At 36.4% G+C, this 23,809-nt stretch overlaps 5 protein-coding genes across 5 annotated transcripts; 3 read left to right on the forward strand and 2 right to left on the reverse strand.

The window, feature by feature from the left end:
* The first annotated feature begins 425 nt into the window (after positions 1-425).
* LOC117991138 (myotrophin-like) lies at positions 426-2,498 on the forward strand. Its single transcript, XM_034978692.2, has 4 exons — positions 426-598; positions 797-907; positions 1,254-1,337; positions 1,979-2,498. The coding sequence occupies exons 1-4, from the start codon at positions 452-454 to the stop codon at positions 2,063-2,065; spliced, it is 429 nt and encodes a 142-aa protein (XP_034834583.2). The 5' UTR covers positions 426-451; the 3' UTR covers positions 2,066-2,498.
* On the reverse strand, positions 2,493-4,679 carry GXIVsPLA2 (phospholipase A2 group XII). Its single transcript, XM_034978685.2, has 3 exons — positions 4,393-4,679; positions 3,921-4,166; positions 2,493-3,384 (listed from the first exon to the last, which is right to left on the reverse strand). Exons 1-3 carry the CDS (start codon positions 4,622-4,624, stop codon positions 3,239-3,241), a joined length of 624 nt encoding a protein of 207 aa, XP_034834576.1. The 5' UTR covers positions 4,625-4,679; the 3' UTR covers positions 2,493-3,238.
* Positions 4,680-5,594: 915 nt separating this feature from the next.
* On the forward strand, positions 5,595-9,088 carry RpL13A (ribosomal protein L13A). Its single transcript, XM_034978687.2, has 6 exons — positions 5,595-5,751; positions 6,099-6,229; positions 6,828-6,937; positions 7,160-7,305; positions 8,361-8,483; positions 8,963-9,088. Exons 1-6 carry the CDS (start codon positions 5,731-5,733, stop codon positions 9,044-9,046), a joined length of 615 nt encoding a protein of 204 aa, XP_034834578.1. The 5' UTR covers positions 5,595-5,730; the 3' UTR covers positions 9,047-9,088.
* A 2,781-nt stretch (positions 9,089-11,869) lies between these two features.
* On the forward strand, positions 11,870-17,189 carry LOC117991139 (trichohyalin-like). The gene is made up of 2 exons (XM_069505107.1): positions 11,870-16,565; positions 17,024-17,189. The coding sequence occupies exons 1-2, from the start codon at positions 11,941-11,943 to the stop codon at positions 17,067-17,069; spliced, it is 4,671 nt and encodes a 1,556-aa protein (XP_069361208.1). The 5' UTR covers positions 11,870-11,940; the 3' UTR covers positions 17,070-17,189.
* Positions 17,185-19,936, reverse strand: LOC117991131 (calcyclin-binding protein). Its single transcript, XM_034978684.2, has 5 exons — positions 19,736-19,936; positions 19,425-19,635; positions 18,746-18,952; positions 18,099-18,261; positions 17,185-17,517 (listed from the first exon to the last, which is right to left on the reverse strand). Exons 1-5 carry the CDS (start codon positions 19,757-19,759, stop codon positions 17,424-17,426), a joined length of 699 nt encoding a protein of 232 aa, XP_034834575.1. The 5' UTR covers positions 19,760-19,936; the 3' UTR covers positions 17,185-17,423.
* Between the last annotated feature and the right edge of the window lie 3,873 nt (positions 19,937-23,809).

Below are 23,809 nucleotides of genomic sequence, written 5' to 3' on the forward strand. Positions count from 1 at the left end.
ATATATATTTTTAAACATGTTTTAGACAAACGTTAATGGAATTATTGATGTTTTTTTAAAACATGTTCAAAAATATAAAATATTCTAGTAAAGTACATTTAAATAGCATTTAAATTTTCGCGCTCTCGCACGCCTTGCGCGCTTTTAGTGCCCTCTAGATGTGAGCACACGCGTAACTTTGAAAAAGAAATCTAGAGTTGCACATCTATCTCTAGTATATAGTAGATATATAGTAGATAATCTATGAATAAGAGGTTCAGAAGTCGTGTTCGTTTGCTTTTCTTTGTATTCATCCATGTTGTGCGCGCCAGTTGAAAAAAAAACAATTTACAGTGATCCAGAGAGTAATCACTAGGTTTTATACATAGAGATTTTATACATACGTGCGTGCCAAAGAGTATGTAATCAGTTTGTGTGTGCTGTGGTCAATGTAAATGTATTCTGTGGGTCAATGGTCATCCGTCATATTGAAGATTTTGGTTTGCCGTTCGTGAGAAATAAACAAAAAGAACTTTTAAAGTACTTCAAAATGAGTGAATTAGTTTGGGGAATTAAAAACGGCGATATTGATCAAGTAAAAGACATCGTTGAACAAAAGGTAAAACTAGCAATGATCATAAAACTTGTATAGTCATACTCCGATTAAATCGTATGCTTCATTAGAAGTGAAAGAAAGCGAAAAATAATGAATACTAGACTAATACCTATTTCCAATCAGTCCTTTATCGAAACGGAACATAAACTCTTATTATTAAAACAATGGTACAAATAATTAATACCTACTTTTTATCTTTAGAAAATTGATGTAAACGCTCTCATCGATGGACGTGTTCCTCTACATTATGCTGCAGACTACGGCCAAACAGCTGTTGTAAATTATTTACTAGACAAAGGAGCAGATCCTAATGTAAGTATCACTTATTTTATACTGTGACCTACATCAAATTCTCCTCGCTCAGTATATGGGTAACTGATATTATGGGAATGTTATATTTCCTTTGCAATTTGCATTGAGTGTCACCTCAAAGTATTAGTAATTATTCTTACTTCTTATATTACTAATATTAATATTTAAATTATGATGAAAGTAACAACAAAATTCATCAACAAAATAATAAGGACTTTTTTTATTCAGGGAGTTCCCGTAGTATTTGTAACCAATCTAGGCTTTTATATATTAAATGTTGTTGGTACATCACTACTATGAAAAATATTTGAAAATGGAATAAACAATATGTATAAATTATTTTCAGATGGTTGACAAACATGGAATATCTGTGATTCTTGCAGCTATTTGGGAAGGGCACACTGAGTGTGTCAAGACATTACTAAAACATGTAAGTTCAATAATATGTACTTCTACTGGTAAACACTGAGAAAACACTACGGGTAAACAGTGAGAAAACTGTTTCATTTCAATAATATTGTTTGATAGAAAGATAGCAGATGAATTTTATTCTCTCTGTCTATTGTATCAGCATAGTTCTATTAGATAAAAATATAATCTTAAGATCTGAACCCTGATAAGGCTGGATAATGGACATGTCATGACTCATAACTATCTATAGTGTGGTTACAGTATCAATGTAACTCAATGATGTTAAAAAACCAGTCAAGTGCAAGTTGGACTCACACACGAAGGGTTCCACACTATCGTACAAGAAATCTCAAGCTAGTTAATGCTGTACAATGCCATCTTGATGTGATATAGTAAATTAATTATTTTGGAAACACAAATCTTTAATTTTTTTGTGATGGAACCACAAATTCACGGGGTTCGGATTTTTCTCTTTACTTGTGCTATAAGACCAGGCTACCTGCCAAATTTTATGGATTTAGGTCAACGGGAAGTACAGTACAGTTCCCTCGGGATTTTAGAAACGTAAATCCACGCGTACAAAGTTGCGGGCATCAGCTAGTTAATTTTATAATTTAGTCCAACAACACATTTTTATATCGAGTTTCAACTGTATTTCAGGGAGCCTCTAAAAATGGCAAAACACCAGATGGCACACCTTATATTGAAGCAGCTGAAAAGGAGGAGATTAAAGAGCTCTTAACATAAAAAAACCCAAAAATCATTTAAGTTAAGTTTAAAGTCGCTCAGTCAAACTTTTTTAAAAATCAGTTACTAAATTAAGTATCATAATATAATTTTATTTTTATTTACATTTATTTTGCGATTAAATAATATTATTATTAGTCTCAACATTTTATTATAAATTAAGAAAGAAACATAACATATTTATGTATTATGACTGCGTCCATTAGTACTATTTGTTTATAATATTACTAACTAATACTCTTTAAGTCCTATGAACTAACAAATTGCATGAATTATTTTGAAAATGCATTTATAATTTTGCGTTTATAGCATTACTTTACTTTTTAAGGCCTACTCTGCTCTAAATGCAAATAATTTATTTTATATATTAAGGAGAAGGCACCATTATAAAGGGAGTAATTTTTATTGCTAAAATAAAAACGTGATATAATTATGTAACATTTTATTTTCAAAACCCTTGTAAGCTTAATCTAATTACAAAAACTTACATATCACATTTTATAGCTGTATCACATGATATTGTGTATATCTAAATATACAAAAGTAATACTGGCAAGATCTAGCTGAAATTTGGCATGTAGATAGCTATTATGACACAGGCAGGCTAAGAAAGGATTTTTGAAAATTCAATTCTTAAGGGGGTGAAATAGGGGTTTGAAATTTGTGTAGTCCGCGCGGACGAAGTCGCGAGCATAAGTATAAATAATGACAACAACAAACACTTAAATAATGAATTATTCTAAAACACAAAAGTATCACTAGCATTATTAGCATTAGGTAAATTAGAAAACCATGAATACATAAGTGTACCTATATTTATAGTCCATACAAAATGAGAACTCACTCGCCATTTTAACTCAGTGTCAACTGTCATTTCAAAAGTATGGTTCAGTTTTAAAAGAAGGACTAAACCGTACTTTGGACAGAAATTTAAAATGGCGAGTGAGATTTCATTTTGTATGCATTATAGCTAATATATTTTTGCTCCAGTACACGAGGGGCGATTGTGTAAAGCGTTTATCCATTGGCCAGCACTCGGCCAATGGATAAACCTATAAGGGTTCCGATTTTCCTTTTGAGGTACGCCGTACGGAACCCTAAAAACTTGAAGACTCACACAAGAGGACTAGTCATGCACAGCAATATGCCAAATGGCTCTGTGATAATGAGACCCTACAATTCATCATTCCCAGCAGTGAATTTTTTATATTTATTCTTAGCAGGAGGACAATAACAGGCATTTTTCTGTGCATCCAAATATGACTTGCAACCAAGTGTCAATGTGCCGGTAAACAGTAATTTAGCTGCAGCTTTACAACCTGTGAAAAAGGGTAATTTTTAATGGTATTATTAATAATTAATAGCTGGTTCACATGGATTGATTTTAGTTGATCAACTGCTAATAATTGCGTGCCATTCTGTCTGAATAGACATTCAATCAAATTGAACAAAAATAATTCAATTAAAGTGTGCTAACTTTTTCATTTTAAAGAGCAACCACTGAGTTTCTTGCTGGTTCTTCTCGGTAGGAAAGGCATTCCAATTTCTGAACAGTAATAGATGCATTTGACGATTCAAAGTTGATTTGATTTCAACTAATGTTGATTCAAGTGTCTCGTTGAAAGTGATTTGACTTGTCTTGTTTACTTCGACAGACAATTCTATATGCCCAGCTTGTGTAATTTGTGCTCTGAATTCGAAATAAATTCAAAAATTTAAGTTTGAGGAATCTTATTTGGGAGATTCTTAAAAAGTATTTAGTCCCGGGCATCTAGCAATGTATAAAAAAACCGTTGTTGCAGACCATTTAAACCAATTGTTTATCTTATCAATAAAACTAAAGTTTTGAGCTCACCTTTAGTAATAGTTTCACCACCAACATTGACTCTTTTATATGTGTCGCAGTAGTTGTACAGACATTTTTTAAACTCTAAATCGCACATCTCTTTACCATTGTTGCATGTATCATAACATATATCATGAGTATCACAACATTTGGTCATCTGCTCTATTGGTAAATATTCAGTTGATATTTCAAATCCTAGAGATCCACAACCATCTGACTTTGATATGTGATTTCTGTTGCGAACTGGTTTTTGGCCTGTAAATCAAATTAGCATGAGATAAAAAATTAGAATTGCTATATTATTAATATGTTGTAAATGGAGAAAGTGTTTGTATATTGGGTCCACTGTATTTTTACTAATCATAAAAGAAATAATCATGTGTTTTTAGGAGAATCTCAGCATGTACAAATATTCTCCACTAAGCTATTAGCGTAGCAATGGTTTAAAAAGTAAACATATTAGGCAAAATATATTAAGAACCTTCAGGACAAGAAAATATACAGTCTTCTTCGACAGCAGCATCAAAAACATCATGTAATGATTTAAATTTTTCAGCTACAGTTATCACATTTCTAAACATATCTCCAAAAACTGACTCCGCGGATAAAACAGCATCTTTTAAATTTCGTAACATACTCGAACCGATGCCAGTATAGGCATAGGCCGCAAAAGTTAAAACATAAATAAATATCTTCTTATACGGGATTTCCATTTTTAGAATCGAACGAACTCTGTAGTAATCCTTTTTATCATTTCCTGGCTATGAATAGGTACCTACTGACGTGGTCCAAGAAAATTGAAAGCATAAATCTAAAACTGTGATAAATTTAGCTGTACCATCAGTCCATCACAATCACTTTGATTCAATATAGAGTACATGGTACATTGAATATACGGTAATACTACTCTATCTACTCTATCACAGGCACAGCTGTTTTTTTTGTTATGACAATATGACTAATGACAATAGTTAAGCGACGCCATCAATGATCAACGGTCAACCTCTTTTGACATTGGTTGGTTCTACATTGCTGCTTCACTGAGCTGTATAAAAATAATTTTTCGTAAAAAACCTTCAATGAATTACAAATAAATGTCAAAATAGTTAGTTGCTATCACAAGCGAGGCACTACACAAAGCAAAATAAGAAGAAGAAGAAGAAGCATATCATAAGCCAACCACAGAGGAATCACAGAAATGCTGGGGCTGGATTATTAAATTTTACACAAGATAAAAGTACATTTAAAGTAAGTGCAGTGTACATTGGTGTACATGTTCATATTTCACATCACCTATTTTTAGTGATTCTTTTGCCTATTATATCTATATGAAAAAAGAGAATACGAAAGCGGCCAATACTCTTTGGCGGCCAAAATTACCAAAAGCCCCGACCCGACACCTCCAACCTCCGGCAAAGTTTGCCCGACAACAAAACCAAAACGAAAAATTCGGTCATGCCTGCGCCAGGCACTTGTGACAAACAGCAAGCATGTGGACAGGTGTTTGCCAAGTTTTGCTTTTGCTTGCCAACGCTTTGGAGCGTTCCGATTGGCAGGCAAGCCATCTGTGATGTTTGCCAATGCTTGCTGTTTGTTAGTTGTTTGCGCCCCATAGACAAATAACCAGATGCAATATAGTAAATAGCGATACGTCGGTCGGTCGGCAAGACACTTCCTATAATAAATGGCAACATTATTGAAAAATAAATCTGCAAAGACCCAGAATCTAGAGCAGTAAAACAATATTTTAAAATATTGCAAGTATCCGGCAGCCATATTTCTTTCAAAAGTTGGTCTTTTCCGCTTTGTTGTCGAGAAAATGACGGGCTTTAGTAATAAGGTGAGGTTTAAAATAGGATATTTACTGCAAAAAGCGTGTTAATTTATTTTTAAATTTCATATAAGTGATTAAATACTTAAGTTTAAGTTATTTAGCGATTAATCTGTGAAAACGGTGATAAAAATGACGCTGTGATGTACACGTGCCGTCTAAGAATTTTTAGGGGTAAATCTTTGTAGTTATGTCCAATATTTTTTGGTTTAAAGTTTTGATATCATTAGTAAATTACTAACCGAAATATCGTTTAGTTAATATTGGGGTTCAAGTTTATTTTTATGATGATATTTGAGGTTAGGACAGCGTTGTGTTTAGTTTCGCAGGCACTCATGTTTGTACTCTATTTTCAGTCCATCGTAATAGATGGCCGGGGCCACTTGCTGGGCCGGCTGTCTGCCGTCATCGCCAAGGTTTTGCTAGAAGGAAACAAAGTAGTTGTCGTGAGATGTGAACAGCTCAATATCTCGGGGAACTTCTTCAGGTATGGTATGGACTATTGCTTGAATGAACATATTTACACAGAACAAATTTATAATAATTTGATACTAGCTCAGGCCCGCGACTTTGTCCGCATGGAATATACAAATTTTATCCCGATCCGTCCAGTAGTTTGAGCTGTGAGTTGATAAACCAGTCAGTCACCTTTTCCTTTTACATATTGAGATTAAATAAAATTATTGAAAGCTACTACAAAAATTAATTAACATTTCTTATTTACCAAATGTTCACCATCAAAGTCATCATTCATGGGCATCATGGTGCCCAAGATTGTGAGGCTTTGTCGTTAGACTACATAGACACATGGAACAATTTCTGAGACTCAACATTAATTTAATTTTTTGTCTCTAATGCGTGTTTCAGACAAAGTGCTGCAAAAACAGCCCCTACTAATGACTTCATTCACTACATTTATGACATTTTCGTAGACAAACTTGCTATAAAATGATGTTTTTTTTGGGTAATTTGCGACTGAAGGCTTACATGTTGTCATTTTTAAAATAATCTGATTTTGATAAAACCTATTGTTTCAGGGTATTGCGAATTTACAACAAATATTTATATTAAATAATTTATTTCAGGAACAAGTTGAAGTTCATGTCATTCTTGCGCAAACGGTGCAACGTGAACCCCGCCCGTGGACCATTCCACTTTAGGGCTCCCTCCAAAGTCTTATGGAAAACCGTCAGAGGTAATTTTTGTTGATTTCTTTATAATCATTTGTATATACATCATCTTTTACTACAGATAAATAATTCTAATTCTGTAGTAATTTACCTATATGATTATTTTTTCTATACCTACATTATTTGACAGTTTGTGATAAGACATCTATTATGAAGCTAATATTAGTTATATTTGTAGAATTTATTATAGTTAGTTCCTGCTTTAAGAAAGTTTAATAACCTTCCAGGCATGATCCCACACAAAACAGAGCGTGGAAAGGATGCCCTGAAGAGGCTTCGTACATATGATGGATGCCCGCCACCATACGACAATCGCAGACGTGTGGTTGTACCTGCAGCCCTACGAGTATTCTGTTTGAAGCCCGGACGTAAAGTATGTATCACACAAACCCAGCTCACGTGCATTGGCTAGTTTATTAATTAAGTAGCCGTGATAGCCTAGTGGTTAGGACATCTGCTTTCTGATCGAAGGTTGGGGGTTCGATCCTGGGCATGCACCTCTAACTTTTCGGCTTTAAGTAATTAAATATCACTTGCTTTAACGGTGAAGGTAAACATCGTAAGGTAACCTGCATGCCGAAGAGTTCTCCATAATGTTTTCAAAGGTTTGTGAAGTCTACCAATCCACTCATGGCCAGTGTGGTAGACTATGGCCAAACCCCTTCTCTCTGAGAGGAGACCCGTGCTCTGGAGTGAGCCGGCCATGAGTTGATCATGATGATGATGAGCTTTTAGTAAATTCATCTATTATGGAATTCATGTATTCATTTTCTTTATGGGTTAGCTATGCCAGATATTAACATTTCAGTACAGCTGTGAAAATTAAGATGGTAGTATGTCAGAAAAGGTGGATTCTAGAAGTTTTGTTTTGTGTTAGACAAAGAGGCTTGAAACTCATAGGAAGGAAGATCGTTTGATGAACTTCCATAAATGTAATTTTTCAAAAATCTTAACTTATAACTGTCATGGCCACAGAGAATTCAACCTCAAGAGTATGCATATACAAGGTTTTGCGCGTATGTTGGCGCGGGCCAGGGGAGAATGCCTTGTGATTGGTGGATGCAAAAGTTATGTAATCAAAACAATGTGCGGAATGAAGGTACCGAATGGACGTGGGCAGACTTTTATGCTAAACAACTGCCTAAGCTTGACGATCGGGAGTGTTCGGTGTTCGGCTATCAGGCGTCTATAGGTGGTGGTCTTTGGCCATGGCAGAGTTCAGCAGATAAGACTACACTCGAGTGTCCTTTCTTGTCTCTGTGGCTTTGCTTAAGGTTGTTTTATTTCGTGATGCTATCAATTGGGTAATTTGCGACTGAAAGTTATTACTAACTGATGTTGTAATGTTAAAACATTCTGAAATACATATCTTATTCACATCCAACAATTTGACATTGATTTTGTAACTAACATGTATTATGATGTCAGTACTGCCACGTGGGGCGCCTGTCGCACGAGGTGGGCTGGAAGTACCGCGAGGTGGTGCGCAAGCTGGAGGACAAGAGGAAGTTCAAGACCATCCACAAACTCGCCTACGAGAAGAAACTCAAGGTTTGTGGCAATTTTGACTTTTTCCAAAAAGTAGGTGGTTCTCAATTCAGCCCATTTTTTTAATGTATCTAGATTTTTTCGAGGTTTCCGGACTGATTTTCAAAAAAAAAATGTTTCCATGGTATCCCCATAAAAATTTCTGGATCCAACTCCTCAATCCTGATGCTGCAGGGTTACTGCCCGCCTAAGTTATCAAGATTTAGGAAGTGTTCATAGTGAATTAATGTTATAAGTACCAAGAAACTTTTCAACGTATTTTGATGGCTGTGAAAAAATTTGATCAGCGAATTCAATCAAGGGGCAAAATTTGATTACGATGAATTACGTTATTCTTACACAATCGCGGTGCGGGTGGTTAAAGTAAAATAACACTATGGTTACTGAAAACTTTATTTGATATTGAGCTAACTTCAAATGTTTCCTCTACATTTTTTAAATACATATATGGCATACACTTAACTGGAATCATTTGTTCACAGAAAATCACCAAGGATGCAGGCGAGAAGGTGGCCAAGGCGACTGCGCCCTTCACTGCTGTGATGCAGTCCTATGGATACAATTAGAACTAAGGGAATTATATAAAAAAATAAACCTATGGTTGCCCATATTTTGTTTCATTATACCTTTTTCAACATCAGGCTTGGGTTAAGTTAGAGTAAGGTGAAAAGGAAAGGATGCGCAATTCAAGTAGTCCATACTGAAGTTTCTACATGGCGGTTTGCGCTGGTCATATAGAATTAGATCGACTGAAATCTGTTTATGTACAGCGCGCGCATACGCCTCATGTTCAGATTGGACTACTTGTTTTGCACGCCCTCCTAAAACTTGAGATCATGTCTGGTCCGCGGTGTGCGCCGGCGAAATTAAAAGTAGGGGTTCGATTCCCCAATTAATCAATATTTGAGACTTCCGCTAATAATAATCGCCGTACCAACGGCCAAGTGGTTTAACATTTCAGTAGACATACTCGTATGACGTATGATTTTTGAATTACAAAGTTTTTCCCATTGCTTAAATTTTACACCTTTGCAGTCAAGGTGTGAAAGGGAAAAACTTTGTAATTCAAAAACCTGAAGTCTGCCAATCATGCAGAACAGATGCATGCCTGAGAATTCTCCATAATGTACTCGCTGACGTGTGAAGTCTGCCAATGTCCGCAGTGGGCGGCCAGCGTGGCAGACTGCCTAAACCCTTCTGATTGTGAGAGGAGACCCGCGTGCTCAGTCGTGGGTCGGCGATGAGTTAATCAAGAATTCAAAAAGCTAATTTTATTCATATCATAGGTTCAGATGGCAATCGGGGTATGAAACGGGGCGTTCCCTCCCCGATTGCCATCTTGACCCATAGCATACTATACCTACCTACTTATTTAATTCGGTGTACCTAACCCAAGAACCTAATTTATACAATGAACCAAAAGCTTAATTTGCTATAGTCCGCTGAAACAGATCAAATCTGTATGGTGCAACTTGCGACATGCACCGCCCGCCCTCCTACTGCTAAACATGCAGGAAAAACCAGCCACCAGGCAAGCAATATGCAGCAGCACCATACAAATCCCAAAGCACACTTTAATAATTAATTCATGTATTTAGTAGCAAATCTGGCTAAAAAGCTGGTATGAAAAGATAGATCGGTTTGACGTCATAGAATTTCAATTTACTGGTCCTATATCCTGCTCCAGTGGGTTTCATCAGATAATTATTTCACGCGCGGTGACAAATTTTCTTGTGCAGCTGCGACCAGTGAAGTGAACTGCGTATAGGCTATTTGTAAAAGAACCGAGTTAGTCTTGATACTTACAATTTAATCTAAGTATACAGTTTAGGACTTCAGGTTATTTCAAGACTATGATGACCAAAATAGTGAGTATATTATACTTAAGCACTTAGATATTTCAATCGAACAAGCTACACGTTTTAATGAGTCTAGATTCGGTCGCTGGAAGCAAGGACGATCTAGGCATAGTGTACCGTGCAACTGGTATGACTGCACCGGGCGGCATCACAAAGAGGGCGCTGAAGTATCTACAGTATGCGGCGGAAAGTATTGTACATCGACCTTTAGAAGGAGATAGCAGATTTGCAGAGCGTCGTCCCTGTCGTTGAGACCGACAAAACGTCATATAGGTATGAGTGACAGAGACAACGTTCTACAAAGCCGAAATGTCGTATTCCTCATTGCTGGGGGTCGGGACTTCATCCGCGTGAATTTAGGTTTTTAAAATCCTGTGGGAAATCTTTGATTTTCCGGGATAAAAGTAGCCTATGTCACTCTCCAGTTCTCTAAAATATATATACCTATTCATGCAAAAAATGACGTCGATCCGTTGCTGTAGCGACGTGATTGAAGGACAAACCAACAAACAAACTCACTTTCGCATTTATAATATGGGTGGGGATTGCCGAGTGTCGTGACTTTTCTATTAATCACATAATGGCAGGAATTCTCTTGGGATAATAATGTGGTGGGTTCCCAAATCCTTCCGCATATAACTCTACTAAGAAAACGAGATTTCGATTCTTAGTTTTTACATTTATATCAGATGTTAGTGATAATAACCGGGACCGAAAAAGCCGAATTTGGGTCTCCAAAGTCGGTCACCCATCCAGTTACCGGCTTGGGTCAACGTTGCTTAACAACCGCAATCGATTGATATGCGCTGCCACAACTAGGCCACACGCACCTCTACCTACCTAGTACCTACTAACAAAAATGATTCTTTTAAAAAAACTGACTTCCAAAGCCACAACAAAGGTATTATAAGTTTTTTAATGTACCTGAGTAAATAAAAAATGATCATCTCCATAGCTTAGTGCAGACATCTGGATGAGGAGTTCAATGATGAAGCCCATGCTCAGTACTTTTTCTCAATCCTCACGACTTAGGACTATACTTGCCTACTATAATACGCGACAGGTCGACATGTCCCGGACGAGCGCGGGTGAGCGCGTCCCCCCGTCTCATACCCCGATCGCCTTCTCAACCTGTCGGGAACTGTATGTACTTACTTGGTATTATTTTACTAGGATTATTTAAAAAAATTGTCTGTCTGTTCATGCTTCACGCTGAAACTACTGAATAGAATTGAACACAACTTGGCATACCTTAAAGGCTACGTAGGTACTGTAGGTACGCTTATACCTTACGTATACCTATAGGCACGCTACAGAAAGTAAAAATATAAATTAGTTCCTAAATATCACAAAAAGCATCACAAGCTGAGGTTGGAAGAGTATCAAAGTCTCAAAAGTTTTCGGTCTCAGTGCATGAGGTCCTCGCATACGTTGAAAGAAAATTGAATTCGTTCTAGCGTTTAATAGCAGTTTAATCAATAGCTTTCTGTTTAGTATAAAAAGGAACGCTGGTTCTTCCAAAGCATCAGTACAGTAGCAACCTTCTACAGTTCACTTTCAGGGAAAATAAAATACAATCTCATCTACTGAGTACAGTGACTATGAATAAGTGGCGTTTACTACTCCTCTTTGTTCTCAGCCTACTGCAATCAACTTCGGCAGAACGCAATTTCGTTAATGGAAGGGACCGTTCAGATACCAGACTTTCTATCCAACACCGCATCTATAAATCTTCACATGGACTGGTGCAACTAAATGAACCGAACGAGTTGAATCGTGAAGTTAGAGATGCTGAGTTGACCAGAGCACCAGCTATACGTAACTTTAAACATCGTGAACTTGAACTTCATTGGCGATCTTCATCAGTACAGAATAATGAGCGTCTACTGACTGATCATCGAAGAGCTATTGAAGAAAGATCCAGAGTATACGCTCGGAGTGATAGACAAAGAACTAACGCACACAACGAGGCTATTCGTGTAGATGTTAATAGGAATCCCATTGTCAAACACAATGAGGACAGAGATTATCCAGACAATTCTAGACCTTCTTCACACCGTGGCGATTATAAAGAAAAAAGGGTAACTCGGTTATTAAATGCAGAAGCGAGGCAACTTGATGTCCTGAAAAAAATTGAATCCGATTCCTATGATAGAAGAGTTCACAATATACACATTGAAGCTCACCTTATCAACAATATCGATGTGAGAAATGGTCGAGATTTGGATGAGAGCAGATTTGTGCGACGTGAATTAGTTCGGAAAACTGGAAGTCGATTAGCAAGGCAATTTGAAAATAGAAAAGCTTTTGAGAGACTAGATAGAGGCAATCGAGGTGATAAAGTTAGCTCTAGGATTGGTTTAGAGAATGAAAATATACCAGAAACGGACGCTTCGCGATCAATTATTCAAAGTCGACATGCTCGACGCTACGGTGCTTCACATATCTCTAGGTTAACACCGGCTGCACGTTTATCCCTTGAACATTTAAAAAAAGATACCCGACCTAACCGATTACAAATGTCATTAAATAAACGTAGAGTAACTGGTGAAATTCGAAGAACTAAAAATACTCGCGAAGAAATAGCATTAAATACAGTTCGAGACTCGACAAATACTCGCGACGAAAGAGGAATAAATAAAATTCGAGATTCTAGGAATGCTCGCAAAGAAAGAGCATTAAATGAAATTCGAGATTCTAGGAATATTCGCGAAGAACGAGCACTAAATGAACTTCAAGTCTCTAGGAATGCTCGCAATGAAAGATCAATAAATGAAATTAGAGATTCTAGGAATGTACGCCAAGAAAGGGCATTAAATGAAATTCGAGACGCAAGGGATGTTCGCGAAGAAAGAGCACTAAATGAAATTCGAAACTCTAGGAATGTTCAGGATGCAAAATCAATGAATGAAATTAGAAACTCTAGGAATGTTCGCGAAGAAAGATCACTAAGTGGAATTCAAGACGCTAGGAATGCTCGCGAAGGACGAGTAATAAATGGAATTCTGCACTCTAGGAATGTTCACAATGCAAAATCAATGAATGAAATTCGAGACTCTAGGAATGTTCGCGAAGAAAGAGCACTAAGTGTAATTCAAGACGCTAGAAATGCTCGCGAAGAAAGAGCACTAAATGAAATTCGAGACTCTAGGAATGTTCGCGAAGGAAGAGCAATAAGTGAAATTCGAGACACTAAAAATGTTCGTATAGAAAGAGCAACAAATGAAATCTGTCACTCTAGGGATACTCGTGAAAAAAGAGCAACAAATGAAATTCGAAGCACCATGAATATCCGCAAAGAAAGAACAAATGAAATCCAACGTATTCTTAAGACTCGCAAAGAAATTGCAGCAAATGAAATTCGACACACTAGAAATGCTCGCGAAGATAGAGCACCAAGTGAAACCCGACTCACTCGGAATGTTCGCGAAGAGCGAGCAATAAATGAAATCCGACACTCTAGGGATACTCGCGAAGATAGGGCACCAAGTGAAATCCGACTCACTCGGAATGCCCGCGAAGAGCGAGCAATAAATGAAATACAACACTCTAGGGATACTCGCGAAGAAAGAACAAATGAAATCCAGCGTTCTCTCAATATTCGCAAAGCAAGTGTACCAAATGAAATCCGAAACGCTAGGAATACTCGCGAAGAAAGAACAAATGAAATCCAACGTACTCTCAATATTCGCAAAGCAAGTGTAACAAATGAAATCCAAAACTCTAGGAATACTCGCGAAGAAAGAGCACTAAATGAAATTCGAGTATCTAGGAATGTTCGCGAAGGAAGAGCACTAAATGGAATTCTAGTCCCTAGGAATGCTCGCGAAGAAAGAGCACTAAATGAAATTCGAGACTTTAGGAATGTTCGCGAAGGAAGAGCAATAAATGAAATTCGAGACACTAAAAATGTTCGTATAGAAAGAGCAACAAATGAAATCTGTCACTCTAGGGATACTCGTGAAAAAAGAGCAACAAATGAAATTCGAAGCACCATGAATATCCGCAAAGAAAGAACAAATGAAATCCAACGTATTCTTAAGACTCGCAAAGAAATTGCAGCAAATGAAATCCGACTCACTCGGAATGCTCGCGAAGAGCGAGCAATAAATGAAATCCGACACTCTAGGGATACTCGCGAAGATAGGGCACCAAGTGAAATCCGACTCACTCGGAATGCCCGCGAAGAGCGAGCAATAAATGAAATACAAAACTCTAGGGATACTCGCGAAGAAAGAAAAAATGAAATCCAGCGTTCTCTCAATATTCGCAAAGCAAGTGTAACAAATGAAATCCGAAACGCTAGGAATACCCGCGAAGAAAGAACAAATGAAATCCAACGTACTCTCAATATTCGCAAAGCAAGTGTAACAAATGAAATCCAAAACTCTATCAATACTCGCGAAGAAAGAGCATCAAATGAAATTCGAAACTCTAGGAATACTCGCGAAGAAAGAGCATCAAATGAAATTCGACATAATAGGAATGCCCGCGAAGAAAGAGCAAATGAAATCCAACGTACTCTCAATACTCGCAAAGAAAGTGTAACAAATGAAATCCGAAACTCTAGGTATACTCGTGAAGAAAGAGCATCAAATGAAATTCCACATAATTTGAATGCCCACGAAGAAAGAACAAATGAAATCCAAGGTAATCTCAACACTCGTAAAGAAAGTGCATCATATGAAATTGGACTCACTCGGAATGCTCGTGAAAAGCGGACCGTAAATGAAATCCGGCACACTAGGGATACTCGTGAAGAAAGAGCATCAAATGAAATTCGACATAATAGGAATTCTCGCGAAGAAAGAACAAATGAAATCCAACGTACTCTCAATACTCGCAAAGAAAGTGTAACAAATGAAATCCGAAACTCAAGGAATACTCGCGAAGAAAGAGCATCAAATGAAATTCGAGACTCTAGGAATGTTCGCGAAGGAAGAGCACTAAATGGAATTCTACTCTCTAGGATTGCTCGCGGAGAAAGAGCAATAAATGAAATTCGAGATACTAGAAATGCTCGTATAGAAAGAGCACTAAATGAAATCCGACACTCTAGGAATACTGGTGAAGATAGAGCAACAAATGAAATCCGCCTCAATCGGAATGCTCGCGAAGAGCGCGCAATAGATGAAATCCGACACTCTAGGAATGTTCGCGAAAGAGCATTAAATGAAATTCGAGACTCTAGGAATGTTCGCGAAGAAAAAGCAATAAATGAAATCCGAAAATCTAGGAATAGTCGCGAAGATAGAGCAACAAATGAAATCCGACTCACTCGGAATGCTCGCGAAGAGCGCGCAATAGATGAAATCCGACAATCTAGGAATAGTCGCGCAGATAGAGCAACAAATGAAATCCGACTCACTCGGAATGCTCGCGAAGAGCGCGCAATAGATGAAATCCGACAATCTAGGAATAGTCGCGAAGATAGAGCAACAAATGAAATCCGACTCACTCGGAATGCTCGCGAAGAGCGCGCAATAGATGAAATCCGACAATCTAGGAATAGTCGCGAAGATAGAGCAACAAATGAAATCCGACTCACTCGGAATGCTCGCGAAGAGCGGGTAATAAACGAAATCCGATACTCTAGGGATACTCGCGAAGAAAGAGCATCAAATGAAATTCGAGACACTAGAAATGCTCGTGAAAATAGAGCACCAAATGAAATCAGACACTCAAATGAAATTCGACTCAATAGCAATGCTAACCAAGGTAAAACTACCAATGAAATTCGTCTTACTAGGATTGCCCGTGAGGAAATAAATGGAATTCAACGTAGCCGCAAAGCCCTCGAAGCAAGAACTATAATTGATATTAGACACATTCGCAATACTCAAGAAAAAAGAGTATCAGATGAAATTCAACGTAGTCGAAACAGCCCAGAAGAAAGACTTTCAAACACGCGACGTGCAATGGTTTTGTCGACAGACAGACAACATTTAATACATGCCAACAGAAGGACCAAAGATTCTGATGGTATCCACATAATTACCATTTCTGGAGTAACAGATATACGTCAGGATTACAGATATAATTTCCAAAACAGGAATACGCGAAGCATATGTTTGTTCAGGGAGGAGAAACTACCAGCTATAAATGCTGAAATGGAAAGCAGCTTAATGTTAAAATGGCAGTACTTATTCTACCTATTACAAGGAATCTATCTATGCAGTCTGTTTATGAAAATGCCCAAAAATTATGGAATTTCACAGAAAACAAGGTAAATTAACATCTAAAACAAAAGTAGACTTACAGACTGTTCAGTCCCCTATCGTCATGTTGGCACCATTGCTTTGTTTGCTTTGAATAAGGTTTGTTATTGTGGGTAGTGGTTTGTTCAAGGGTTTGTTATTTAGGGTTGTCAATGGTACCAACGTGACGTCAGGGGACAAGTTATAGTGAATGGTCTGTACAGTACCTGGCAGGAAATATTGTACATCAACCTTTAGAAAGAGCTAGCGGTTTTGTAGAGCGTTGTCTCTGTTGTTGAGACCGACAAAACGTCACATGACATAGGTATGAGTGACAGATACAACGCTCTACGAACTCGACCGACTATCTCTTTCTATTAGTCGATGTACAATATTATTTTCCTGCCGGCTTAGTTTGCTATAGTTACATTGCGAATAGGTAAAATTAAGTTTTTTTTAATTATATTAATATGAATACTTTTTTCAGAGCTGCAAGCTGGTTCGCTACAATGGATTATCTAAAAATTGACTAAGAAAATTTAAATCTGGTATCTATATATTATAATGACAATATAGGCAATGTGTAAATGAAATGTTATGTATTTAAAATATTTATAAATTACTTTAGCAAAAATAAAAACATGTTACTGTATTTAACATTTATCTTTTATTTACGAAACTTTCTCAGATAAGCTAATACAACAAGTTTTAGAAAAAATTAAAGGATTTCCTATTAGAAATTTAAAACAACTATGTCTCAAAATCAAATGTTCTACTGAATTATAAATTTACATTTTACTCTTAGCATATACTACACAGGAAACAAAATAACATACTACTTAATAGGTACAATTTATCAAAATATTAGATCTCAGAGTAAGCAGGTTTTACAGTTCTAAGGTGTCAGTTTTCTTCTTATGCTGTCCTTCATACCAAGCTTTGGAAATCATTCTCTTCATTTCATCATCACCTGTTTCATACCTGTAAATAAGAAGTGCATAGGATTAGTAAGTTGAAAGCTTATGAAAAAATGTGGCATCATGAATTTTGGTTTTTCAAAATCGAGTAAAAAGTTCATGGTTCAACCATGAACTTTTTACGGGATAAAAAGTAGCCTATGTGTTAAGTTAGGGTATAATCTATCTCAGTTTAAAATTTCAGCCGAATCGGTTCGTTAATTGTTATATGAAGGGATGACACGTGAATTTCTGTTTTTCAAAATCCCATGGGAACCATTGATTATTTACGGGATAAAAAGTAGCCTTATAAATAAAATAGCCAGTATAAGTAGCCATTCCACATTTCATCGTAATCCGTTCAGCCGTCTTTGCGTGATTGAGTAACAAACATCCAAACATCCACACTTTCGCATTTATAATATTAGTAGGATTAGGAATTAGGATTAGGATGATATTAGTGTGAAGTGTGACTAGCGCCAGGCATGTGTTGCAATGCCTCATTGTATGCACAACTCGCGCGGCATCTTTTGTATGTTGATGGTACTATATCAGAAACCTTCCGCATTATAAAAGAAAAAGTTTTTGTATGTGAGTATTACTCACATATTCTTCATGAGACTCATAATGGATTCCTGCGGGTCTTTCTTGTCCATATCATCTGTCTTGAAGCGGTTACTGCGTTGGTCATCAAACTTCTTCTCAAGCTCAGTCATGTGTGACCATTTGACGTTCTGTTCAGATTTTGCAAGGAAGACCACTACCATGTCTAAAAAAATTAAGTTATTTTAATTTTTTAATTTGTTCAGTGTGGTTGTTGCAACCCTGATATTTATTTGCATACTGAATCAGTAGTAGATTTGATTTTTAAAAGGTGTCAAACTGTCAATCAAAGCCTTGTGCAAAAAGAATAAATTACTCAATTAAATTTTTAGTTTAAAACCAAGAATATAATTGAGCATATTTCTAGCAGGTGCATGTGGGACAGCCAAAAACATAATATTGTCCACATTAAAAGTAATTTGGATAATATACAAATAGCAAATTCTAAGTCGCTAATTATTTACAAAAATTAAATTCTATGTAGCAGGTATAATATGTAATTTCTATAGGTTTAATAAATAATAATAATATAAATCAATATTAAGCTACTGCATCTCTTTGCCAGAGGCATATGCCACAATTTATGACATTGTGAGACTTCACCTTCTATTCTAGCCTGTGTTGCCAATGATAGCAGATTCAACAAATACCTGTTTTTTGCTTCCAATGGCACTCTTCAACATTAATGGGATGGAGCAGTTTGTTTATAACCAGCAGGTAGTCTTTGTAGTCCAGGTTCTCAACGTGGAGCTCCATTGATCTGTTCGTCAGCTTGCAGTAGACCTGCTCTTTTGGCACATTCTGAACATCTTTCAAAGTAACAAACACTTTCACAAATTTGTCAGATTGATCCCAACCTGAAAGTATTTTAGAATTTACCTATGTTTTATGATTCAAATACCAATCCTAAAACTGACAGTCTAGAGTTTTTTAGTTGTATTTTAGACGATGCCTACAAACTTGTCTGCATGGATGTTTACGTTTAAAACCCCAGTGGAAACCGTGGATTTTAACAGGATAAAAAGTAGCCTATGTGTTAATCCAAAGTATAATCTATCTCCATTCCAAATTTCAGCTGAATCCATCCAGTAATTAAATTATTTTTCAGACAGGCTCCCACACATAAAAAAATGAGCAGAAAAACATCCAATACAAATGTGAAGTATTTTTTATTTTTTTTATGGAATGGTTTACTAGCGATTTTAACATAAAACTTACTAATTATAATAAATGTTACTAATTAAAACAACTATGTTAAATCATTTTAAAGTAAACACTGCAAACACAAACACAAGTATGATTGAATACAAGTCTTTCTTGAATACTTACCATAGCCATTTAATTTAATCTGGTAACGTTTATTTTGAGAGGATGTAGTAGGTGCAGGCGACACATCCATTGCACATGCACTGTCCTCGCTTTCTTTTAAAGTACACCATTCTGTTTCCAATTTGCGTACCTCCAGAGATAAAATGTCCTGAACTTTTTTACGTTTCGCCTGCTTGAGCAGTTCGTTTAATTCATCAATGTCGTTCCGCAACTACAAATTACAAATATTTTAATTTAACTATTGTATTAATACGGAAAAACGCTGTCCCAGAGGGTATGTTAGGAGGTTAGAGCTTTTATCCAAAACTTACCTCATTTATTTTAGATCCAGACATCCTGTAATATTGTTATTGCTACGTTGTTAATAACTAGTTTTTATCACCTCGTAAACTGAAATCTGTGCTGTAAATTCGACAATTAAGCAAGTGCCGCAACAAAACAACAAATAATTAATATTATGAAAATGACACAAAATACAAAATTGACATTTAAAACAACCACCGTGACGGTGACAAGGAAAGAATTTCTAGAAGCCACAGAGTACAATGTACATTATCTAGAAGCTACCGGAAATCAAAAAAAAAATACGTGTTGCCATGCCAATAATGTAATGCTAATAACTTCTAATTTAAGCGTAGATAGAGTAATAAAGGTAGATGCAGGAACGTTTGCTTTCTCATTCGCAATAAAAAGAGAGCACAGATAAAGTTACTAATGTGATAAACAGAGACGCAGCTAACCTATTTTTTGTCCCTTATCGTGTAACTGGTTTTTTCAAGAATACATACCTACAAGAAGTTGCAAAACAAACTTTGAGAATTCTTGGCGTAATTGTATTTCTCATGAGTTATTTACTTGTTTTCACATAAGAAACGTTTAATGCAAATATTGTTGATCGGTTTATACAATGACTACTAAACAATACTAAACAGTAATAATTATCGTGTTATTCATCGTTACGTCGTGCTATCGCTATCTCATACGCGGTCACACAGTACTTAAACCTACCTATTATTCTATCTACGAATTTAAGGATTGGGCACATTTATAAGTAGGACGTAGGTAGATGTCCAATAAAATTACTTTTAATTTTGTTCGGAGTGGCTATCCATACTGAAAGGCGCCATGCGCCATAAGCCTATGATAACACCATAGGATCACACTTATCACACTAATATTATAAAGGCGAAAGTTTGTGTGTATGTGTATGTTTGTTGGTCTTTCCCACCTCACCGCTACTAATGAACTTATTTGTCTAGAATTTGGAATGAGATAGATTATAGCTGGATTAATTCGTAGGCTACCTTTTTTCCATAAAAATTCTCATAGCTCCCGCAGGATTTCGAAAATTCGAAATTCACATGTCACCTGTTCACGCCACAATTACTAATGAAACGATTTAGCTGAAATTTGGAATGAAGATAGATTGCCCTCTGAATGAACACATAGGCTACCTTCATCCTGTAAAAGTCAATGGTTTTCGTGGGATTTTTAAAAATCACAATTCACCTTTCTACTCCTTGACGCGACAACTGATGAACTGATTTGGCTGAAATTTGGAATGGAGACAGATTATACCCTGGATTACCACATAGTCTACCTTTTATCCCGTAAAAATCCATGGTTCCCGTGGGATTTTGAAAAACCGAAATACACTTGTTATTAAGGTGCAGGTGTTCATAGTGAATTAATATTGTAGATACCAAGCAACGTATTCATAATTGGACTAAAAGTCTCAACTCCTCAATCCTGTTGATGCAGTTACAGCACTCCTAAACTATTGTGATTCAGGAACTGCGGATGACACAATATTATTTTAGGTACCAAGCATAGACTACATCATTGAACTTCAGATCACAACTCTTTAATCCTGGTGTTGCAAGGTACTGAACTCCTTATCTGTGGTGATTCGGGAATTTCTGATTGTGAATTAATATTTTAGTCGAGTGTGTCATTTATACGACCAGTGTGGTTACGTCTTCCTCCATCAGAAAGGTAGTCTTCCGCAGAATAGGATGTTTATTATAGGGTAGTTATTGCGGTTCCACCAGTGCGGTATGTACTCAAGGCCAGTATAATACGGTAGTAGTTTAAGCCATGTTTGTAAAAAAAACAAAATTTCCTTTTTAAATTTTTTATTTCAGTTATTATGTAAGGTAATGACACCAGTGTTGTACATCACCCCAATAATGGACAAAAAAAGAAAAAAGTTTATAAATTAAGGGTACAAATTTGATTTTAAATTCTGGCAACACTTAAACATAGACTTTGACAGCCCATCTGTCAAAAGGTGACGTATCATTTCCCTCGGCCATTTTGTTTCAAAATGGCGAATGGTTAGTTTCGTGTGCAGTGAGTTGTTCACAAATAATCCAGTTCTATTAAGGAAATCATTAAGGAAGTAAGTGAATACTTTTGTTTATAGACTCTAATAGAGGTGTGGTATAGAAATGAGACATTATTTTATGTGTAGTATGATAAATTGACCAAATAATCCACAGCAATAAGCCAGGACAGTTTTGATTTGTAATGCGAATTTGATGATGTACATTACTGGATTTTTTTTTCAAGCATTTACCAATCATGAACATTGTGTCACAACTACTTTTTTTTGTCTGTTCTAGAATTTGAGCTTTATTGTGCGATGCTCAATTTTCTCTTTCAAAGTAACTACTTTATTTTTATTTTGCTCTACAGAATCCAGTAATGGACATAAAATGTCCATAATTGGAAACTAAAGAATACCCAGTTATAGACATATTATGTTCATTACTGGAATTCTACAGTTCCCAGTGATGGACAGATCAATTTTATTTCAGTTATTTTTTAACCTCCGACGAAAGAAACGAGGGTTGTTATAAGTTTAACATATGTATCTGTGTAGCTGTCTAGAGCATCGTAGCTTATAAACGAATGAACCGATTCTGATGCGGTGTTTTCTGTTTGACAGCTGAAATTATCGAGATGGTAAATGATGATGAAAGGTGAATGATGATGTATGATGGTGGACGGTTGGATGTTATGTTTAATAAAAATCTGTTCAGCCCTTTGAGGATTATTAGCTCTTTTCCTAGTTGATTAAGTTTTTTTTTTTAATATCATTGAATGATGAGACGAGCAAGACGTTCACCTGATGTTAAGTGATACGCCTGCCCATGTCAGATGCAGTGCGTCCCATAATTTTGCATTGCAGTATCATACGACACACTGCACTGCACTCATCACCCTGAGACAACAGTTCTTAGGTCTCATTTTGAACAGTAATCACGTCGGCGTACAGCGCCCTTCAAACCGAAACACAGTAATACTGCTTCACGGTAGAATAACGGACACCGCGGTGGTACCTACCCGGACGAACTCCGCAAGAAGAGTCCTACCACCAGTAAAGTAATCTCAGCTATTTTCATCTGCAGCATCATTTAAAGTTTCGAAACACCCAACTCCTCAACAACTTACTCTTGTGTTGTCGTTGGTATTAGAATAGTCCCGATGATTAGATTATTATAGATATATGATGATCAGGGCTTGATGATGGAGCAGGAAAGAGAAATTAGGATGGGTTGGGGGTATGGCGTCTGGGTTATATTTAAACCTTTTAATTTTGTATTTTATCTTTATAGAATGGCACCAAAGAAAAATTACACCCCCGAGCAAATGGGGAAGGCCATAGAAGCGGTTAGGAAGGGGGAAAAAATTGCTAAAGCTGCTGAAAGATTTGGGGTGCCAAGAGTAACATTACACAATAAAATAACAGGAAAAAGTCCGCTTGAGTGTTCCATGGGTCTAGCCACGTATTTATCTAAAGATGAAGAACGTGTATTAGAATTGTGGGTTGAACTAATGAGTGAAAAGCATATTCCGATAACCAAATATGAGCTGCTTGACAGCGTTCAAAGAATAATTTCGGAAAAACGCCAAGTAACACCTTTTGTCAACAATCGCCCAGGAAAGAAGTGGTATAGTCTGTTTTTAAAGCGACACCCTATAATTTCTGAAAGAACTTCTCAAAATTTAACTACAGCGAGAGACAATGTAACAGAACAAGATAAGATAAGATAAGATAAGTTTATTAATTGCAAAATTGTATGTACATAGGGTCTTAAAAATATTAAAGTCCAATTACAATCTGCCATCAATGGCGCGCAATTTTACAATAGTGTCAGTTACACATTTAGTTACTATTAACATAGGTACTAAAAAATAAAAAATAAATTTAAAATATGATGTCAGAGAAAACCTAAAATAGTCTTATTTTAAGACATAGAAAGATGGTTTAAAGAAATCGATGATTATTTACAGGAAAAAGATTTAAAGTCGGTGCTTGAAGAGCCTGATAGAATATTTAATACAGATGAGAGTGCATTTTACTTGTCGCCTAAACCAGG

Source organism: Maniola hyperantus, chromosome 19 (assembly GCF_902806685.2).
Source record: "Maniola hyperantus chromosome 19, iAphHyp1.2, whole genome shotgun sequence".
NCBI lineage: Eukaryota > Metazoa > Arthropoda > Insecta > Lepidoptera > Nymphalidae > Maniola > Maniola hyperantus.